Source organism: Lutjanus erythropterus, chromosome 3 (genome assembly GCF_056507025.1).
Source record: "Lutjanus erythropterus isolate fLutEry1 chromosome 3, fLutEry1.hap2, whole genome shotgun sequence".
Lineage (NCBI taxonomy): Eukaryota > Metazoa > Chordata > Actinopteri > Lutjaniformes > Lutjanidae > Lutjanus > Lutjanus erythropterus.
Window position 1 is genome coordinate 7,051,953 of NC_139319.1, and position 22,093 is coordinate 7,074,045.

Below are 22,093 nucleotides of genomic sequence, written 5' to 3' on the forward strand. Positions count from 1 at the left end.
CAAAGTGCGACATGTGGGAGGAGGGATAGATGGTTTTGTATGATGGAATAAAAGAGGCTGTTAGTAACAGAGAAGGCTGATCTGATCTGATCTGATCTGATTTGTGTGATGGCCTTTCAGGCTGTGCAAAGTGCAACAGGATCAGACGGTGAGTTCTGCAGGGGGAGACAATTATTAGCTGAAGAAATTAGGATAATTCTGATCCTATAAATGTGTATTTCACACTAAAAGAGCTTAGATGTGCTTTTCATTCTGTCCCTGGTAACAGGAGTTTATGTTTACCGACTATTAGAAGACACTGATTGAACATTAACATTTAGACCACATTTCATGGAGATTTGCAACCAAATATGCAAATAACAGCCTGTCATCATGTCAGAGCCTCACCAAATAACTACATGCAAATTTCTCAGTTAAAATCCAGAAGAAAAAATCCTCATACACAGGAAACAGTCACACAGTCACTTGAATTAATATCCTCATCTTAAACCACTTAGCCAACATGTTTAAATGTTCATATAGTGTTCTCTATTGCTCTTCATACTCACGAGTAGCGGCATATGGAATAGCAAATATTTTTCCTTATCAATTTTAAAAAAGCAGTCACCAAGGAAAATAACTAAACCATCTTAGCTTAAGTAGCCCGTGTCAGTTTATTGCCATCATATACCTATTAATCTCCACCATGATTGGACGAACAACGATTCATTCTCATTAAATATTCAAACTTGATATTGCCATCCTGGGAAAAAAAAAAGGGGGAGGGGGAGACGATATTCAGTGTGGTTGCAATCTACAACCTCACCAATATATGCCACAAAATCTAACACACTGGTCCTTTAAATGAGATGACCCATACCACGCTTTTACCTGTACGGTAAATATGACAGCAGGCGCTTAGCTTAGTTTAATATAAAGACAGCTAGCCTGGCTCTGGCAACTGCAACTTACCTTCACCTTATGTGAATTAGCAGAAATTTAAAGGTGCTAGAATGCTGATTTTTTAACAGATCCAGGCTAGATATTCTCTCCTGCTCCCAGTCTTTATGCTAAGCTAAGCTAACCAATTACCTGGCTGTACCATCATATTTAGAATACAGACATGAGTGGTATCAGTCCTGTCTTCAAAACAGCAAATAAGTTGTATAAGCAAGTTTTTAGGAAAGAATTTCCAAAATGTCAAACTATTCCTTTAAACTTAACCAAACAAAAACAAAGACCATTTTTCTTCTCCTGTCGTCCAGTACCAGCCTGATTCTGTTTTAACCCATCAACCACACCTCCCGCGAAACAATCACAAATGTTTACCCCGTCCTTCAGATATGACGTTCTCGGGCACGGCGCGGGTGTACCACTCCGACCACCCGCCGTCGTACACCGACACCCCCGCGTGCCCGCACTCGTGGGCCGCCAGCGCCACGTGACACGCGGTCACGGCCGAGCCACACAAGACGCAGATAGGGCGGCTGAGGTCGACGCCGGCCCGGACGAACAGAGCCTGGAGTTGGTCCTTGGGCAGGAAGTGACCCGACGGGGACAGGAAGGAGTGGAAGGGCACGCTGATGGAGCCGGGGATGTGTCCTGGCTCTGTGTCTGTCAATCAGGGAGAGAGAGTGGGAGTGAGACATGTAGACGAGGGTTCGTGATTTACACTTAACATGTGTTTTCAAGTTGTAATCAGTGATGCACTTCTTTTAAATATCAGCTTCATTCTCTAATTAAAGCACACACAGCTGTATTATTAAAGTGATAACTGTCAAACTTTAATCTATCATTGCACCCAGTATCACTGACAGGAGTTAGCATTACCTCCGTCTAGTGTTGTCACATTACTGGAATTTCCCATTTCAATATAATACCTGACTCAACATTGAGGGCATACAGTTTTAGATTTTTATTAAAAGATAAATATAACAAGACTATAAGCAGACAGCAAATGAGACAAGTGACGAGAAGAAGTCAGCACAGTGAGTAAATGAGAGGAGGCGGAACTATGTGTCAACTCTCTGTCAGAAACAGCTGATTCACACTACACACTGGAGCAGCGCGTCACGGCGCTGCCGCCGAACGGCCGCAGTCCCCGCATGCTGTGGTGTCCACACAGACATGACTGACATGACGTCAGCTATAAAAGGGTCTATTGTGTTATCAATTTGAAAAAGTAATTAGCTACATGTCTAGTAACCACCAAGAGTAGTGGAATTACAGTAATGTGTATTACTTTGTAATGCATTACCCCAAACACCATAGTAATAATTGCAAACTCATGATGGAAACACAACGGCAAGCGCCGCATGCATCAGACAGACTGAGAGGTCAGAGGGCACAAGAAGTCTTACATCATTCCAGCTGGACCCGACTATCAGCTACACAACATTAGTGAAACAGTGGACAGGGATAAGAGCAGACAGACCAGATAAACTGATGAGACAGCATCTCTGTGATCATAAAACAAGACACTTTGTTTTCCTCATTTTTCTCCCAAAATCTTTTATAACTAAAACAGTCATTCCTTACGTTTATCAGGTGTGTAAGATGCACATTTTTATTGGGACAGACAGCACATTTATCTTTGGAGACTGTACATTAGAGCTGTAACGATTAGTTGATTAATCAAATAGTTGTCAATTATTAAATAATTGCCAACTATTTTGGTAATCAATTAATCATTTATAATATTTTTTTAAGACAAAATGTCCAAGTCCTCAGATTTCAGCGTATTAAATGTGATTTTTGTGGGTTTCTTTAGTCCACTGTAACAATAAACTTTTAGTTCTGGACAAAAAAAGAGATTTGAGGACATCAACTTGGGCTGATTAACGTACGGCACCATTTTCATCATCGACTGATTGACAAAATGATCCACAGAAAAAAATCATTAGATGCACCCCTACTAGACATATAGTAAGTAAAGCATTTCAATAAAATCACCAGTATTTGGTTGTTTTAGTATCAATACAAGCACAAAAGAAAAAAGGAAAAAAGACAAACTTCTAGGTGTACAAGTACTTCAATCTAAATAAAATACAGCCAGACGATATATTTTAAATTTGAAAATATTTATTCAGTTTTGTTCAACATTATGAACAAATTTTAGTCGGTGCCAAAGGAATATTTAAGTTCCTAAGATCCTAGAACCCGATATATTGGTCGACTGATATTATGTGCCCAATATTGGCCAATCACAGCTACACTTTATATTGTCTATTCATCTGTCTATTTTCTAAATTCAGGTTTAATTTATACATATATTTTACTTTATTTGAGTTTTTTAAATTTCTTTTTATTTCTAATTATTAAAAATATTGGTGGAAGTTTCAGAGCCCTGATATCGTTTTGTTTATTGTTAACCTGTAAAACATCCTGCCTCCATCACATATCTTTGTCACAAGTGTTAATCACTTTTGAGGGAACACTGCAAAAAACATGTTTACATATATATTCTATATTCTGTATTTTATAATCTGTATAAAGAAACCAGCTGATTTATTACAGATACTGGAATTTTCTTTATTCTATAATATTGGCATCAGCTCCATAAATCCAGACTCGGTCGTGCCCAAAGTGATAAATATGGGGCATTTATGCTGCAAAATCATTCACTTAGTTTGACAGTAATACTAGTCCCTCTTAACTAATCTTCTCAGCAGCGACACTCAGTTTGTCTGAGGTCAAAGTTCACTGCTGAGACTGCATGGAGTTTTACCTCTGGATGGGCTCTGTAACAGCACATCAAAGCTCTGTGTGTATTAATGTGTGTGTGTACAGTGTGTATGCAAGGCTTTGAAATAAGATAAGGCACGTCACCGGGCGTTATATCACTACAGGCCATCAATTACTTTTAAATGACCCACAGTCCAGGCTCAAAACAAAGGTGGGGACCATGCTTTTACCAGTTTTACCACTACGTTTGTGTAGTTTTACACATTTAAAAATGGGTCAGTGACTGCAGATGAAATGCATGGTTATGCGAGCATGTCCAGTATGCTCGCTCTCCTTATGTGCTTGTGTTGCTGGGTGATTCTGCAGCTCAGCCTGCTGCCTGCCTCTGTGTTTGTCCAGAGTAAACTCTGCAAAAAGCCTGCGTACAAGGAAGTCGAGGGCTTACTGGGCCATTATGATTTCCAACTGAATGCCTGAACCATACTGCCACGGAAAGCAACATGTTTTTGTTTTGATTTAGTTATGGGGTAAAATAATTACATCTTAATTTAATGTATCTGTTTTTCATAGATACTGTGGAATAGCAGGCAGACAAGTGACACGGCGGTCAAGCTGCAGTATGTCACGTTCACTACACAGCTACACTTCCTTTGAAGCTGGAGGATTTTGATGACACTAACTCTGAGAAAGCGGATGCGTTTGAAGAAACTGAAGGCGATGATTATCACAGTGTGCGATGAATCAGATCATTCAGAAGAAGTGTGGCAAGAGCATGACAGTGCAGAATGACCACAGCCCAATGACTGTGGTTCCTGTTGACTGTGCTGGTGTCACTTACTGAACATTTATGGTAGTTCATGTTAGGCGTGGGTGTTACAACCTAAACTTTACACTGTATTTTGTCTGAGCTTTTTTTTCCAGTGACAGTATTACATCACGGTATTACAAAAAATGATAAGGGACACCCCCACGTTTATTTGGCAGAAGAAAAAAAAAACAGCTGAGCCTGCGTCACAGTATGACGTGATGTGACATCTCAACCTACCAAAATCACTTAGCGTTCACACGGTTTTTCTCGACTGTCCCACGATATTACAACATTAGTTCAATATTTCTTTGATACTGGAGAAACAGTGGACCACAGATCATTTTGTAATGAACACAAAACAGTGACTGTTGTTCTTGATTACTGTACTGACTCATACTGTATGTGTATGGTCGTCACAAACTCACCCTCTGGTGGACGTGGCAGGCTTTCAGCGGTTGGTTAAACTTTCTTATTCCATTGGACCTACATGCAATGACGGACATAATCTAGACCCTAGTATCCCTGAAAACCCAATAAAATACTCACTTACAATTCTGTGGACCTTTTGGTCATAGTGCCATGAATCAGTAAAAACAGTTCTCGTAGTATTACTTTGATGGTGAATAAAGAGCAAAAGTTGTTTTTTAATTCAGAAAAATACAGAAGTACGCAAGTTACATAAATGAAAAAAAAAAAACGAATGGCAAAAATGTCTTTTGGTGGTATTTATTAATGTTAACAATACAGGTTACCTCCAGTATTGCAAACCCCATGGTCCACTGGGCCAACGATGTCCCCGCAAGCAGGTCTAAGCTTTGGGGAATTTTAGTATCATAAGCCTGGACGTTGTCCGAATCTTTGCAAACATCTACCATTGTTAAAAAAAATGTGTTGAATAAATTACTTATTTATAACCACACATATTTTCAAAGCTCCAGTCAGGTTTTAGCACTGACTTAATGTAGGGCCCTGTGAAATCTCTTTTTGGCTTTTTTTAAATTCTCAGTTCTCCAGTTCCATTCTCACAGAAACTAGGGCCCGGCCATCATGCTGCCATGAGTCGGCCCCCCGTCAAAAGATACTTGCCACCAGGCCTAACAGCTTAGCTGGGGGAAATCCTGCAAGGGCAAAAGCTCAGTATATGTTACCGGGCTCTGAAGAGCTCAGGGATGTAGGAATGTTTGGCCGAAGATGCGCACTTTTAAAGTTTGATCAACATGAGTTACTGAACTTTTTGTTTAACGGGTGTTCAGAGTTTGGTTTCAGTAGGACCTGTTTACTATGTGATTGTATATACAGTACGTGTGCCACGACATATTGATTTGAACTGTTTTCCAGCACATCTAACACAGTTAATCACTACCTGAGACACAGTCCATTGATTTCCTTTAAGGGATCAAAGGACAAACATACTGATTTACTATCAATAACTTCAGGAATTTAAACCAACAGACATGAAATGGTCACAACATCACGTCACTGACAGCCACCAGATGATCTGATCAAATGAACCGATCACTGAGGCTTAAACACCCATAACTTGATTAATGCAATCAATAAGGCTTTGGACTCATTCTTCTTGAGGTAACCACTAGAAGTATTTTAGTTATGATTAGTAATAAATATAGAATATAATAAATATATTATAAATATAAATTCATATGATGGAACCTTTTTCCCATATAATGAAACAGTACACTCATAATTATGTTTCTATATTAGTTTACAAATTTGAAAAGTCATTGTGACTCATTTTCTCAGAAGTGGAAGTGATGAATGTCTGATTAAGCTAATATGCCACTCACAGGAAACACTGTAACAAATGATAACCAACTCAGCTTAATCATTATGGCTTATCATATAGACAGAATTCAACCAGATGAACATGCCTGTTAGCACAGAACTGAAATGAGCTGATTTAGGTTTCATCCTGAATATTCTGGAAGTGTGACGTGCCACTGGTGGGAGAAATAAAACTAATTTCTTACGTCCTTGGACACTGCTGTACCAGGACTAAAGGTAGGTACCATTGTACTTATTGCTGTTCAAGGCTGAGGGCCTCATTTGCTAAGAAAATGAACAACTTTTTATCTGTTTTATTGTTATTATCTTGAAGTACAGAAAAAAAAAATCATGCAGACATTGTTCTTGCTGTTTTCTTTAAACCTTAGAACATGTTCTGATTCTGAGACTTTAATTAGTTGTTTCTTTTCACCGTATTAAGAGCTGAAGATTAAAACCTAATCAAGTCATCTCTTTTAGGGACATCAAAGGAGGCTGTGAGATCATTTTTAGACAACTGATACTTCGCTAAGCCCCGCCCTCCTTAGTTACTGTTGCTAGTCTGACAAACTTTCCATTCTTGCACTGCGTTAATGCCATTTACAGTGATAATGCAGATATAACATCGAAATTGTAAGTGTAATTGAGTGATTGTTGAAACACAAAGCCTACAAATCCTTAGAGGCCTATACAAAAGCAGCCTCTCATTTCTAGCTGACGACGGTGGATTTTGTCGCCTAAAAAAATGACTCACAAGCAGATTTTATAAATGTAGCTGGCTGATGTGAGCTACTGCTAACACCTTGTGTTTATTAGTTAGTTTGTGACATTGCTTGACGTTGATGTGACTTTGGTGTTTTAATGTGTTTTTTTTCCGATCGGAACTGACACTACCTTCTGCCGATCGAGGCAGCAGTAGACCAGCAGCTCCTCTGTCCCGTGAGGGAAAGTTATTGTTTTGTTCAGCAGAGTTTTGTAACAGCTTCAGCTTCCTGTTGTCAAGTTGGCTCAGACTCAGAGAGCACCTGCAGCAGTGAATGAAGACAAATTCTGTTGCGCCCACGTGGCAGCTAACAGGGATTTTTTATGATTGGTTTGTGGAATTAATTGCATAATAGTTCTTCAGGCAAAGACTGTACAAAAACCTAGATGAAAATTTTTAAAATCTGGTTTAAGTCTGGTTTCAAATACTTAGTATTGCTTACTGCTATGTAAATAACACCCTGAATTACACGGTTAGAGGACTATAGTGGATTTGGGTTTTCAGACACTTTAAAAAAACGCTTTAAAAAAAAATCACATTGCCTGTATAACTGTGATATAATCTGCCTTAGAATATATTTTGCTGAGTGTGTTTATGAGAGTCAAAGTGTGTGTGCACATGAGCTCTGATTGGAGAGTGATGGCTTGTCAGACAAAGTATTTCAGCTCAAGATTTTGTGTTTTTTTTTTTGTTTTTTGTTTTTTTTTCTGGTTGTTTTTTTTACGTTCGAAAACTGGTCACCATTCACTTAAATTGGGAGATTCTGCAGCTCTGTTCTCCTGTGAAACTCCAGCAGTGTTTTGCAGATTAAAAAAGTAAACCCAACCGGAGCTGCAATGATTAATTAGTTAGCTGGTTAATAAATTTATCATCAGCTATTTTAATAATTAATTAATAATTTTAGGACATTCTACAATAAGGGTCCATTAATTAACATTAGTTAATGCTTAATAAACAAATTAACTATGGGATTAATTCATACATGAGGTCATAGTTTATAAAGATGCTCTTAATATTAGTTACAACCATATTAACAGTAACTAACAGCTAATTAATGCTATAATAAGCATCATATTCTGTGCACAAATGTCTTTGTTAACATTTATTTAAGGTTTACATGTTAATTACGGTACAAACTAATATTATAACTAATAATACAATAGATAATGACTCAATTTCCATTTCGGGGTCAACTATCCCTTTAACTATTGTACATTTCAGACAGCTCACGAAGTATGCAGCATCAGCTGCAAGACTAGCAGGAAGCTGAATAGCTTCTTTCCCTGTAAGACTTTCCCTGTAAGACTTATTAACGGACTGTCCCCCATCCCCACATACACACACACACTCACCCTTGACAGCTGGACACCTGTCAAGTTAAGAGACTGAATGCACTTTTTGAGAGAATGGACTTTTTTTTTTATCTTATTTTATTCATATTTATTGTCTATTATGATGCTATGTTTTATTATGTTACTATTTTATCATTGCACTGTGTGTGTATGTAAATGCACAGTGAAAATAACAATAAAAATCCTTGATCCTTGATCCTATTGCATGAATGAATTCATGCTTTTCATGCCTGAAATTCTGCATGAATTTAGGATAATTTATGTAGGTTTACCATAAAGTGTTATGATATTATATATTCAAACATGTGGACAGGTATTGGGACAGGTATTGTTGTTCTAGCTTTTCATTTAGATACTTTTTTCACCTGCATGAATGTACAAAATAGTTTGTTTATGTTTATTTATCTTTGATCAGTTTTGTTGTCCTTGTTTTTGCAGAATGTTTGTTTGTTTTTTTCTTTCTGAAAATTGTTTTTGAGACTGTGTGACTCTGAGAGTAAAGAAAAACAGTCAGATTCCTCTTGAACACACACTTGACTAATAAACCTGCTTGTGAATGTGATCACAGCTGCACCTGCTGCTTGTTTGGTTGCCGTTTCATGCTGCACGCAGACCTGAACAGAGAAGTGTTATCATCACACAGACACTCACTGTCTCTGGGTTCAGGGTCCAGTCCTTTGAACCTGCCCGCGGGCCTGGCGTCCACCACCTGGAACCTCTTGGTGTCCAGGTTGTCCAGGATGTCCTCGTAGGTCTTGATCCAGGAGCGGTTCAGGGAGGGTTTATACTCGCTCGGTGCGGGTCTGACGTACCGGTCGCTCACGGGTCGACCCTCCAGCTCCCAGTTCCTGAGCCCCCCGTTGAGCATCGACACCGCGCTGTGTCCGAACACCCGGAACATCCACCACACCCGGGGCGCAGAGAACGCGCCGAACTCGCTGGCGTCGTACACCACGACGTGCGTGTCGCTCTCTATCCCCAAATTCCCCACGTAATCTGCAAAACTCTTCTCCGAGGGCAGCATGTGGTCCAGAGGAGAGGTTTTATCACAGCACTGATCTATGTCAAAGAAAGCTGCGCCCTGGATGTGCTTCTTCTTGAACTCGCTCTTGGCGTTGCGTCGCAGTTTGGGCAAATACCAAGAAGTGTCCAAGATGCGTATTTTCTTCTGCAGCTTCAAACCCTCCGCAAGCCATTTAGAGGGGAGCAAGGCCCTCGCCTGAAGCGCCATGGTTAGTTCTGGAGAGGGAGACAAAGTTCAGCTAGATCCAACTAATACTGTACCAAAGGTTGGGAGTGGTAGAGACAGTAAGGGCATTAATGGTAGAGAGAGAGAGACCAACAACCAACACGCCCCCAGTTCACTGTACAACAGCTGGACGTGACTGGAGGCGGTGACGCGTTACAGTAATGTGATTACTTTATAACGAGCTATTTAAGTCTGCAAACTGCTACTGCTGCTACTATTCAAACTCATAAAGATAAACAGAGTTATACAGAGTATTTACATTCATGCATATATTTAAATAATGTGGCAAAATTTAATTGTAGCTGAACAAAAGAGAAATGTGAATTAAGCTTATAGACCAAATATTATATCAGCGACAGCCTCCAGCACTGCCCTTTCACACACTGACACCTTGAAACTGCTCAGTACATCCAGACTGATCTCCAGCTACTGAGCAGCTCAAGGGATAGTTCACCCAAAAATGAAAATTCAGTCATTATCTGCTCACCCTCAGTGAGTTTAGTTTATTAGTCCACAAAAGACTGCTGGAGTTTTGTAGGAACACAGAGTTGCAGAATCTGAATGGTGACCAGTTTTCAATTATTAAAAAAGAAGCAACTGAAAAAAACAAAACAAAAAAACATAAAATGCCCCCATACTGCTCATCTGATCTAATCAAAGCCCTGACATGCCAAGCTGACCTGACAGACATAATTCACACCATGTTTTTAGCCTATCTTCAGTGTAGATCCTTAATTTGGAGCCACGTTTACATGCACACGGTCTGAAGTGTCTGTGTGGTGTGAAACGGTGTGCAAACAGCATATCAAGGCTTTAAGAGACTTGGATGACATCAGATGAGCAGTATGAAGGAGTTATACACTGTTTTTGTTGTTTTTATACGTTTGAAAACTTGTCGGCATTCTGTGTTTTCCTGTGAAACTCCAGCTGTTTTTTGGGGACTAAAAAAATGCAAAACCTGACCTTCAATCTGCATGAGCATGAGAAGATAATGAGTGAATTTTCATTTTTGGGAGAACTATGTCTTTAATGTGTCTGAATAATCCAATGAGAGATGACTTGTGCAAATGACCAGACACAAAAATAAATGCATTCATTTATTCATATAACGTATGTGCTGGGTTAGATACAGAAAAAAAGAAAAATAATTTGTTAAGCAAAAGTAATTTAGTCTTCAATATTTCCAAGCTAATCATTTAGGCTTTTCTGTCCCTTCTTCATTGGTTCTACCTCCTCCATAAAATATTTGACACTTATTATACAGTGATACAGTGAACACAGTATTGGACTTTCTTATTCTCATGCCTCTCTACTTTGGTGCATTGCCTTGACCTTTTTATACCTTTTTAAATTTTTTATACAGTCTGTATGTCTAATTTATTTTTTAGTGCGCATAAGGCACATTTTCATCATAGTAGCTTATGCTAAAACAATCAATTTTTACCACACTATTCGTCTTGTTTTGACATATTCTAGTATGGTGGCTGTTAATTTAATTTTCATTATTATTATTATTATTATTATTTTAAGGTAGTTGTAGTAGCAGTAGTTAAAAGGCAGGGCACAGAAGCTAGACGCTGCTATCGAGGAACTTTAGGCAGATTCGACTGTTTTCCAGTCGGTTGCTTTTAAATGTTGCACACGAGTAGCCGGCCGGATGTTGATAGACTCACGTGGTTGCTGTTCAGAACTGAAGGCAAAAGTTTGTGGTCACTTCAACCAAACTTCACGTTATTAAATCAGGATGTCGGCGTCGTTGATCAGGAGAGGACTGGAGCTGCTCAGCGATGATATTAAAGGTCAGTTTTTAGCATTTAGCCTGCTAGCTAAGTGACAGTCGGCTAACATTAGCTCTGGGCACTAGTGCCTCCTTTTAGCCTCAACTAATGTTAGAAATGATGGTTCATGTTGTTTCATTCTTACAGTTTGATAATAACAGGCGTATTTTCCTCACTGCTACTATCCTAAAATAAGAAACGAGGCGTTTTTATCCTCGTTTGGCTGAATTAGGGCTGACTTACAGTCTCGCCTTATGATTATGTTCAAGATGTTTTACCCTTCCAAGGAAGCCTGAGCATTATTTTTAGCGTTATAGCAGGAAGAAAAAATACAATTTAGAAAGTTGAAAGTAATAAAACGTATAGTTAAATATCTTCGTGTGATCGTTATCAGAATCAGCTTTACTGGTCAAGTCTGTGTAGCATATACAGACCAGAAATCTGACTCTTTGTAAGTGACTTCCGTTGCTGTTACAGTTCTGGGAACAAGTTTCATGAAGATAGAAGAAGACATACAGCTGAAACAGGACAACACAGATAAACATTTAACAAAATAACTAGGTGGCTGAACATATATATACATATATACATATATATATATGTATGTATGTATGTATGTATGTATGTATGTATGTATGTATGTATGTGTGTGTGTGTGTGTGTGTGTGTGTGTGTGTAAATATACTGTATACACAGACATACGCATACACGTATTTGTATGTATGAAACCTCTTTATCGAAGCAGCGCACAAATAAATAAATTTACACAGATGAATAAATGTATGATCTCATCTTTATATAAACATTAAATACCTGTGAGCTGACCTGCCCTTTCTAATTAACACTTTGCTTACTGTCTGCACTCAGTTTCTCACTCTACATCGTTTCTGTTCTTGTGTCATAGATTGATGGTGCAACTGAACAACACATGATTGGCTGTTTGGGTGCCATTTGTGACATACTGCGTTAATTAATATTAAGGCATATGATGTGCTGTTTATGAGCCAGGGCTTATTTGTTATGTGCTTTCATGGTGGTTTGCATTTCGCTAATCACTAGTGTTTTATTGCCCAGGCTTATGATGATGAGGATAAAAGGTTTCACCACTAAAGTTTTAGTGCATTTTCTAATTACCCCCACACATACATAAAGTAAACTAAAGTTTTAGTGCATTTTCTAATTACCCCCACACATAGATAGATAGATAGATAGATAGATAGATAGATAGACAGGTAAAACTTATGAATAAATACAGTGCATATAGATCAGAAATATGATACAGAAAATACTTACCCTGAGGACTGAAACAGTCTGTGGGTCTATACTGTAGTACAACCTATACAACATCTGCTTATTTTAGGCCATTGCTTAAAATTCCAACTGATACAGGCACAAAGGCGTTCTTAAACCGATTCAGTTGAGCTCTGTACCTTCTGGCCTGACAGTAACATCTCATACTGAGAGTACAGAATGGGAGATGTGTTACAGATGATTCTGTTGAATTACACTCTGTTCAGAAACAGACTGGAGATTATAATGATTTTTCAGACTGATGAGTTTCATTGCTGTCTGAACCAGGTGCGATGACTTTGATTTTGCAGATGCAGACAGATTGCCAAACTATGCAGTCAATAGAAAAAGCTCAACAAGCAAACAAATGTGTCATAACTGTGTGAGCCTGGGTCACCGGCAGAGCAGCGCCACCGGAAGCGCTCCTCCATAGAGGAACATATTGGTTTGTTACCTGTGTAAATTTGTTTTTTCTGCCTTTCTTTATGTCCTTTGCCGCCGCCAGATGCCAGTAAAGTGAAGAAGAAGAAGCAGCAGCAGACACCCAGCTCGTCCACGGTGATGGAGTTGGTGAGCACAAAACGGCAAGGAGTCACCAAGCAGGTCAAACGGCTGCAGGGTCGACTGGGTCCCGGCAAGAGCAAAGCTACAGTCAAAGACAAGAGGATCAAGTCTGCAGTGGGTCAGTCCTGCAACACATCAGTGTTGAGAGGAAAATACATCCTGAAATTATTTCAGCAATGTGCAGCTCAGGTTTATTTTATGAATTTTGAGCAAGTTCACTATATACGTAGACACTGACCAGATATTGACTGTCCAAAATCACTGGAATAGATCAATGATAGCTCATGTTTAATGGAAAAACATTGCCCTCTCAGTCTTTCAGTGATGAAGAAATAAAAATCTACGATCGAAATAACTGTTCTGTCTCAATTACAATCTCTGTCACGCGTACAATGAAAGAAAATAATACATTGCCATCATTCGACTAATTTTATCATAACAGCATTCATAGTTAATGTAATTGCAGAACTAGGAGCCTTTTGGTGTTTGTTTTGTATTAAATCTGTTCCACCCTTTTGCTCTAAACGTCCTCTTCTTCTTTGGTGGTCACTGTAGAGGAGTTCAGGAAGAAGCAGGGGAAGAGCCACTTGAGTGATAACCTCAAGTACTTCATGGAAACTGGCTACAAAGCAACAGATTCAGACACGTTGAAGGTAAGAGGCAGAGATCACTCGCTTATTACAGCTATCATCAAAACTGATGGCCCTTTTCACTACTTTGTGTTCAATTTCAGTACGTTGATTTTAAGATGTGTCATTTTTATAGCAAATTGTTCAGTACAGCAGTTAAAGAAGGGTCTTGTCAGATTTGACAGAATTTTTTTTTTTTTACCTTTATTTTGAAAACCATGTCAGTTGTTGAAAAGTCTTAAACTAGAGAAATTCATTTATGATTCATGTTTGTATTATTTGATCATTTGGATTTTCTTTCTTTCCTTTAATTAGTATGTTTGCTTTTGCTTCTTGGTACTGTCGACTAGCTTTGCAGAGTATACTGAAAGTTTGGTACTTTTTCAATGCTTTTTTTGTCAAAAAATTTTTTTAGAATTTCCAGATGTTCTATAATTGTTGTAGGTCAATTATAGTGTTTACACAGAAAGTGAAACAAAATTTTGCCTCTTGTGCCGATAACATTACTGAGCAATGGCAGGCAACCAAGTGTGTGTGCAACACATCAAAAAATGTCTATATTTTGGTATAGTGTGCAACGCAACATGACAGTTCAATAATACATAACATATTAACATGAAATTAAAAATAAATGTGTTCTGAACAGTCTGTGGGTCTTCTGGTTTTGCAACAGCATGCTGTATGTCCAGGGTTAATGTCCCTTGTGGATGTTCTGTTTCTGATTCATAAGGTATCGAGAATTGAGCTAGTATTTCAGTCTAAAGTATTGTTTTGGTTTTGTGGATCAAAGTCAAAATGTTGCTATTGTGACAACTCTACTATCTACATATTCAAAGGAGTTTATCATACGGTGTTGACTTGCTCTCTGTTTCCATTAGATCCTGAGCCACAACTCAGGGAGACAGTCCAGGAATCGTCCGAACCGACCCGCCAAGAAGGCCAAGGAGCCGGAGTCTTTGTTCACAGAGGACGAGTTCCAGCAGTTCCAGAAGGAATACTTTGGCAGGACTGTCGAGGACGCGAAATAGAGTGCGCCAAAACACAAAGACACTGTGGACACGTCAGCGCTGTGTTTTATGGATCAAAGTGGATTTCTGGAGCAGGCTATGTGCTGGAAGTTGGTTCCACTTCACACGTCTCGACAGCAGAAGAAGAAAACTTTGAGGAGAAATGTTTTCATGAGTTGAATCTGTGGTGATGTTATGACTACAGACAGAGCATACTGTGGCAAAGTGTGTCCATTTTGAAAAATTTTCAGTCAAAGTTCACTACGTCATTAGCTAATGTTTCAAAACTTCATTTTTCTTTTAGTCATTTTATGAGGAAAAAGTCCAGCTTATTCAGATGGTGGTGAAACGGCTCATAATCTTCATATTACACCTAATTTGAGTCATTTAATTTTCAAATGTTGGTTGTAACCTGCATTAGGATTGCAAAGAAAATATTCAGACACAATAAATGTTTTCTAATCAACATTGTAAAGTTTCTTTCCATAATTATAAGACATGTTACAACACGTTTTCTTTCTTTCCAATACAGATTTTGCAACCTGAACTGTGTGTATCAGCTGATACCACTGCACTAGAAATGTTTTATTCTAATAAATTAATGACTTAGAACATTTGCCATCCTAGGGGGGAAAAAGGCGTACAGGATGCTGCTGGGAAGTAGCAGGGTCCTGTTTCCGGGTTAATAAATTCTGTGGTATCGTGGTTTGGGTAACGTTACTCAATACCTTTTAAGGTATTGGCTGAAAAAACCCAGTACCAAGTAGATACTGTTGTTACTTATATTCCTCCAGTCACAACTCCAATCATGATATTCCAGTTTGTACTAGAATTTAATTGAATTAAGACATTTTTTTTACCATTCAGCAAAAAATTCAAATGTATTTTCTAAGTTTTCGATATCAACAATCACAGGTTGGCTGTGTCATTTTCATTTTGGGTGTAACAGCAATAAATCTACACAAATAAATTCAAAATGGGTGATTTCGTGTGAGTTTAGCCATGATCACAGCTCACTCAACTTTTTCCAGGCAGGTTAAACTGTAAAACAACACGAGTGAGTATTCAGTTCTGTACTACAGAATGAAGTGTTGAAGTCAAAAAATTTCAGCTACCCCTTGCTGTTGTTTGACGTTGCAAAGACAACAATAACGCAGAATTATATCGTACGGGGATGAGCATTTGCGTGCCATGCTCCCGCCAGCTTTGTTATCAGCAGGACAAAAGAATATTTTTCATTCCAACACCAGCAGGACATGTAATGGGTGTGTAAACAAGAAGAATGCTGATGCTTTAACCGCCGTGACTGATTGCCAGATGATGTAAATGTCAATCATTTTTACGTCTAACCTGTTAGGATTTTGGGATGAACGTTCATAAATAGATGGTGAGGATGAAAAAACAGTGCAGCAAAGGACAGTGATCGCGAGAGGACGCAAACACAGCAGAGAAGGTTACACAATGTCCAAGGTAAGAAATCACACAATTGAATCATGTCTATAATTATTTAGTATTTTTTATATCAAGTATTAAGCTGCAGCTCTTTAACCAAATGCACTTTTGAAAATTCTTGAAAAGTTCTTCTTTTGGAAAAGATGTAGGAATCCTCTGTGGAAAAAAAGAGCATCACACACCAATTATTATTCAGAGCATATAATTTTTTCAAATCAATCTGATTTCCATGTGTGTGAGAGGTTGTCAATTACAATCTCATTATTTCTACCTAATATCCAGTTTGCAAAGGTAAAAGTGAAACTAATCGATGTTTTTGTTCAGGGGTGAGACCAAGTCATTGTTTGGCAAGTCACAAGCAAGTCTTTGTACTCCGAAAGTCCCAAGTCCTAAACTTTGAATTTGAAGTCCCACACAAGCCCAACTTAGTGTTCGTTGTGCAACTTGAAATGTTGCTCCCCGTGTTTTTCATGTCTTTTTTTGACCCACATGTTTTGTTTAAATTATCTTTGGTAACATTTTTTTTCCACATTGAGCTCAGAAAAGTTAATTTTTGATGGGTCCAAAATGAATGTTTTGTTCATCTCTGCGTGCGACGTGCTGTTTGGCTCCTAGACATCCACTACAGTAACCTGGCAACCACTGGGATGGAATCTGAGGGGGCAGGTGGAGTGCGACCTCTAGTGGCTAAATCTTACCAATGTTATCAAAATCACCTTTAAAATCTAAATTGAGTTGCAAGTCTTTTAAGATTTTGTCAACATCAAATTTGTGACTATAGTCTTAACCAGGTCGAAGTCTTGAGACTCGAGGCTGCACCTCTGTTAAAAGTAAAAGTGAAACCAGCTAACAAGCCGAGGGTTTGCCAACAACAACAATTTGATCAAACTTGTCTGGTGTGCTTGTCAAGATTAATTATCAGTTCAGTTGGATCCATAGTCAGGGTTCAGATTAGGAATGCAGATTAACAGTCTTTTGTCTTGATCATGTTTATGCAATCTTTACAACAGAAAAATGTATTTGAGGACAATCTACAAAGCAGTTGCTGTGAAACCTTTTATTCTGATATGACTCCAGTTTGAAACGTTTAACTAGATGCATTCATGCTCTCTATTATATACTTAATGTGGGCTCACAGTTCTGAAATCATGACAAAGGTGTAAACTGCTGCTTTATAATTTGGACAAATGAGAGAATTGAGAAAATCCAAATATCACAAAACACAGAATGAAAACTTCCCAGTTAAATTATTCTATTTTTGCAATATGTCACAGAACGAGTCATCAAATACGCCAAGCAAATTCAGTATTTTAATGTTTGTAAGTGTTTGAGTGACGCCCCCCTCTCTTTCTGCAGCCTGTTCCCCTGCCACGGAGACAGATCTCCTGTCCAGAAAAAACTGAGGACAAGGACAAGCAGTTAAAATGCAGCTCCACTCCTCAGTCCCCGACAAAATTTTCAAAGGTTGGTGCTCAGTAACCTCCACATTCAGCAATGTCTTGTCTTACTCTGTAAAGACAGATACAGATCACATCTGCATGTCAACTCAAACTGGTTCATCATGCACTTTGGTCAATCCAATATTTCTGTATGGCATAATATGGTACTGGTATTAAGATGTATTTAAATGTTACTCGATTCCCAACAAAGACTTCATAATTAAAATTCATAATTTTGGCATTAATTGTGTGCTGTATGCCTCTGCAGTCATCCAATACAAAGTTCATGATGCATAATTTAAATTTAACAACATCAGTTTCAGTCTCCTTTTTCTTTACAACATTTAAATGCAGGGAACTCCTCCACCAGTGCCACCAAAGAAGCTGATTGTTAAAAAAGTTCCTGGGGGACTCAACTCCTCAGATGGCGCTCTGGAAATAGTAAAGGTAACATTATTTTATATTTTATTTCAACATCGGTGGAAGCCAAAATCTACTCATGGATGAATGGATAGATATACTTAATTGATCCCAAACTGAACATTTCTTAATTAATGTAGTAAAAGAAGTTAAATTTAATGAAAAACTTCCCCTATGATTTTGTCAAAGTAACCAGTATTGTCCCCAGATTGCAAAGGTTCCTCTTAATGTTTTAGTAGTGAGCTACAGGAATTTGGAGCTGTTTGGGGAATTCCAATTTCAGGAAATTTGGGGAAAAACAAAAGCCATTGACTACATCTAGATCTACAGTAAACCTGCAGTTAAAAAAAACATGTTGAACAATGCTTTGTAGAAATGCAACATTTAATGTATCTGTCAGATGCAGCAAGCAGCTAGTTGACAAGGAAAATATTAAAATATTACAGCTACCGAAGCCACAAAATATTCTGGTTAATGCTTCTATCTGGTAAACAAATGCCACGAAACTTAACTCAACATATTGCAATGAAAAAATCCTTAATGTAATTTAATCACAGAAATGGAATAATACTTTATCAAAAGTAAAAGTCATGCATTTAGTGGATCAGGGATCATCAAGTAGAATTGCAAATTTTAAAACAGGATGAAAAGAAGCGATCAGACTGCTGGTCACACACATAACAACACGTTATTTGTACATTCACTTAACAAAACTGGATTGTCGCTCATTTTCGCAGGTGATGGCTGCACAATCAATTGACAACAAAGCACAACCTCCTGCACTGCCTCAAAAACCTCCAAATAAACAGCCTGACTATGAAAATGAAGACCTGGTAACTATTTTACAACCTAAAGTTATTTCACTAAAACCATGCAGAGAATACAACTACTTTTTTTTTTTTTACTTTGGCTACCTCTGATCTTCTGCCAGGATGTCAGCTCTTTGTTGGATTGGTGGAACGATGTGACACATGAGTCAGAAAACCAGTTTGAAAAGCATTATTTTTGATGTTGTTGGTGTGTTTGTTTATGTATTGTTTTATTATTTTACAGCCTGGAAATATCTGTGCAAAGACCTCAAACTCAGAGGGAAGAAAGAAACAAAGTAAGCAGATAACTACTGGAACTACTTTCCAGGTGGCAGTAGTTCTGTGATTCATATGCCCCTACTTCCTGTGCCCCTGCTTGGACCACAACCATCTTAGACCTCAGGCTCCTTTTTGATCTCAAGTACACACCTGTGAAATTTCATGGCTGCATCGTCTTGCACGGTTGTGATGCTGTCATGTTGACTAAATCTGTCCACAGGCATACAAACACCCAAAAAAGTACTCAAAACACATCTGTTGTCGTTCCTTCTATAATTAGTGTCTCCAGGACCACATTTTGCCATGATGACACACAGATACATATGGTAAAAACAATGTCAGCCGCATTGTTGTAGCTGGTGACAGACTGAATGTTCTTATGATGTATTCCAGGATCATCAGATTTGAAGCTGAACATCTCTATAAAGCTATGCGGGTTTACATCCTCCTGCTGTCTGAACATGGTGGCTTCCTGAAGGAACAGACTAATGAGCTGCTCTGCATCGCTGACAACTTAGACAAGGTAAGAAGACCACATATATAATGAAATGTCATGTATATTGCACTCAATCAGAACAATCATGTATTAATGCTATACTTTCCAGTTTCATGTTTTGAATGCTTGAGATAAATCTATGATTTGAATCATGATACCTTACTCTGTATGTCATTATAACCAGCCTACTGAAAGACTTTTCAGAAACTGTATCGTAACAATTCCCTTTAATCTTAAGGTTTCAAAGGGGACAAAGATCGCTGGCATCACAGGAGGGGCCACATCTGTAGCAGGAGGTGTGGCAGCAGCTGCTGGAGTGATTCTGTCTCCGCTCACAGCTGGATTGTCACTGGCCCTGACTGTTGTCGGGGTTGGCGTGGCTACAGCCGGGGGCTTAACTGGTGCTTCAGCTGCGATCGCCAACAAGGTGACCAGACATGAAATTAGCTTTCTTGCACTGGATGGTTCTTGTGTGTAGCTGAGTTTGGTTGGATTGGAGGTCCTAGCCGGATTGGGAGAGCCTCCGAGACTGACTGTGGCCAGTTTGACGACTGGGAATACAGCACCAAGGTGGTTTTCTTGCTGGGTTTGGCTCCTGGCACCCCTGTGCTTAGTCAGCGTCCCACAGATAACAGCAGACAGAGGTTAGACTACTTTAGCAGCAAGTAAACTAGCAACTGCTATCTGTCCATCGGGTAACTCTGTAAGTTACATCACCTTGGTGCTGTACTCCAGCACCAACTGGCCTGTACTCTATCACCAACATTTAATGACAATGTCAAGGAGAACATGACACACTTGTAATGGTTTCATGACAGATGGTGTCAAGACAAACCACATATAACAGTTTAATGTAATGTTAAAACATAAGTCTTCACAGTTTCTTTAAGTCTGACAATGTCAAAGATAACATGATAAAGACACTGACAGGATGTGGTTATCATGTGTTTTAAAGTTGTTGTTTAAAAGATGATGAAATCTGTTCCTCCAGGTGAACTTGACTCAGGATAAGAAGAAAATCGAAACGACCTTCAGGGAGTACGAGCACCACATGAAGGATATTCAAGGGTGCTTGGAGTTCGTCAATGAGGGGATTAATCAGCTGATGCAGCATGACCTGTCTGCTCTGTATGAAGCCAGGATGGATTCGAAGAGAGCAGCCCAGGTGGTGCAGCTGGCTGTATCAGGCGGAGGAAGTGCCATAGCCACAGAGGCCAACAACAAAGCAGCTGGGCTGATCGAGGGCTTCGCCCTCGGCATCGATGTCCACTTCACCAAAGGAAAGGATGGTGAGAAGAAGCTGAAGAACGGGCACTTGTCGAAGTTGGCGCAGAAAGTCCGCAAGCTAGCAGTGGGTGTAAATGAGGCTTTGGATGAGCTCATCAAAGTCAAAGACTTGTTCAGTGAGCGTCTTTGTGTAGAGTAGATGTTTTTTTTTTTTTTAACTTGTAGACCTTCTCCTGTTTGATCTTCATACTTTTCATCTGCATCTATTTTTTCCAGATATTTATGTTTTATATTTAGGTTCTTGTAAGACAATGTGGTGTGTGTATAAAGAAAAGTAAACAAACCCCAAAACTACACCTTAAGGGATTACAGAGCTATACATCTATACACTGATTAGCCTGATTTTTCTACTTTACATTTAGTCCTTGTGGATTCTCTTTTACTTTTTCATTTTTTTAAACATATACATTATCTACTGTGCAACTTCCTGATGCTGCAACTTCAGACTGGACCAGATGTTGGAGTTTACTTGGACCGGATATAATTAATATCACTTGGGATTGGTGTTAATTTCTCTTTTTTTAATTACATTTTTTGTTAGAGATGCACAATAAATATTGGGGCAGATAAATACCAGCGGAAAATGGGAAATTTCTATTATTCAGGTAATGTAATAAATATCTGATTTGGCAGATTATGTCAAAGGATTTAATTTGAATTCTTAAGAAACATTCTGAATAAAATCCAAAGTATATTTGTGAAGTTTTTTTGATGTACTTTATGAGAAGTAGAGCTGTGGAACATAAAATCATTTGCCTTTGCTCACTACATCTTAGCCTTTATTACCCTCTGGTGTGCATAAATTACAGATTATATAAACTTCTTTTCAAAATGCATAAATTTTTTTACATTGTTTTACTTTGTTTTTCCATAATATCTTAAATACATTAATTCAGGAGTCAGTCTCAAGTGAATGGGCAACTTCAATGTGAATTGCTCTTACGGTAAGACATTTGAACAATATGCCATACCTCTGCCCACATTTGACCTCAAAAGGCCCAAAATAGTCTATTCCCACACTGGCGA

The 22,093-nt window shown here is 38.6% G+C and overlaps 3 protein-coding genes across 4 annotated transcripts; 2 read left to right on the forward strand and 1 right to left on the reverse strand.

Annotated features, from left to right (window-relative positions):
* Positions 1-634: 634 nt before the first annotated feature.
* On the reverse strand, positions 635-9,899 carry LOC146329547 (3-mercaptopyruvate sulfurtransferase-like). Its single transcript, XM_084714820.1, has 2 exons — positions 9,020-9,899; positions 635-1,593 (listed from the first exon to the last, which is right to left on the reverse strand). The coding sequence occupies exons 1-2, from the start codon at positions 9,597-9,599 to the stop codon at positions 1,295-1,297; spliced, it is 879 nt and encodes a 292-aa protein (XP_084570946.1). The 5' UTR covers positions 9,600-9,899; the 3' UTR covers positions 635-1,294.
* A 1,310-nt stretch (positions 9,900-11,209) lies between these two features.
* Positions 11,210-15,351, forward strand: rps19bp1 (ribosomal protein S19 binding protein 1). Of its 2 annotated transcripts, XM_084714823.1 has the most exons (4): positions 11,210-11,416; positions 13,191-13,367; positions 13,805-13,902; positions 14,757-15,351. In XM_084714823.1, the coding sequence occupies exons 1-4, from the start codon at positions 11,362-11,364 to the stop codon at positions 14,904-14,906; spliced, it is 480 nt and encodes a 159-aa protein (XP_084570949.1). In that variant the 5' UTR covers positions 11,210-11,361; the 3' UTR covers positions 14,907-15,351. The 2 variants fall into 2 exon arrangements, with proteins under 2 accessions (XP_084570949.1, XP_084570948.1); XM_084714822.1 differs by lacking the exon at positions 14,757-15,351 and having other exon boundaries at positions 11,213-11,416; positions 13,805-14,106.
* Positions 15,352-15,498: 147 nt separating this feature from the next.
* Positions 15,499-21,776, forward strand: LOC146329549 (apolipoprotein L3-like). The gene is made up of 9 exons (XM_084714821.1): positions 15,499-16,355; positions 17,694-17,801; positions 18,131-18,223; positions 18,934-19,029; positions 19,128-19,167; positions 19,250-19,301; positions 19,678-19,807; positions 20,019-20,207; positions 20,772-21,776. Exons 1-9 carry the CDS (start codon positions 16,347-16,349, stop codon positions 21,204-21,206), a joined length of 1,152 nt encoding a protein of 383 aa, XP_084570947.1. The 5' UTR covers positions 15,499-16,346; the 3' UTR covers positions 21,207-21,776.
* Positions 21,777-22,093: the final 317 nt, after the last annotated feature.

Bases quoted from the DNA above. Each gene is read 5' to 3' on its own strand.
- LOC146329547 (XM_084714820.1), bottom strand. From the start codon at position 9,599: ATGGCGCTTCAGGCGAGGGCCTTGCTCCCCTCTAAATGGCTTGCGGAG. The intron at 1,594-9,019 runs GTGAGTGTCTGT...CCTGATTGACAG, and splicing joins GGACCCTGAACCCAGAGACA to ACACAGAGCCAGGACACATC.
- rps19bp1 (XM_084714822.1), top strand. From the start codon at position 11,362: ATGTCGGCGTCGTTGATCAGGAGAGGACTGGAGCTGCTCAGCGATGAT. The intron at 11,417-13,190 runs GTCAGTTTTTAG...TGCCGCCGCCAG, and splicing joins GCTCAGCGATGATATTAAAG to ATGCCAGTAAAGTGAAGAAG. The intron at 13,368-13,804 runs GTCAGTCCTGCA...TGGTCACTGTAG, and splicing joins GAGGATCAAGTCTGCAGTGG to AGGAGTTCAGGAAGAAGCAG.
- LOC146329549 (XM_084714821.1), top strand. The intron at 19,030-19,127 runs GTAACTATTTTA...ATCTTCTGCCAG, and splicing joins ACTATGAAAATGAAGACCTG to GATGTCAGCTCTTTGTTGGA. The intron at 19,808-20,018 runs GTAAGAAGACCA...TTTAATCTTAAG, and splicing joins TCGCTGACAACTTAGACAAG to GTTTCAAAGGGGACAAAGAT.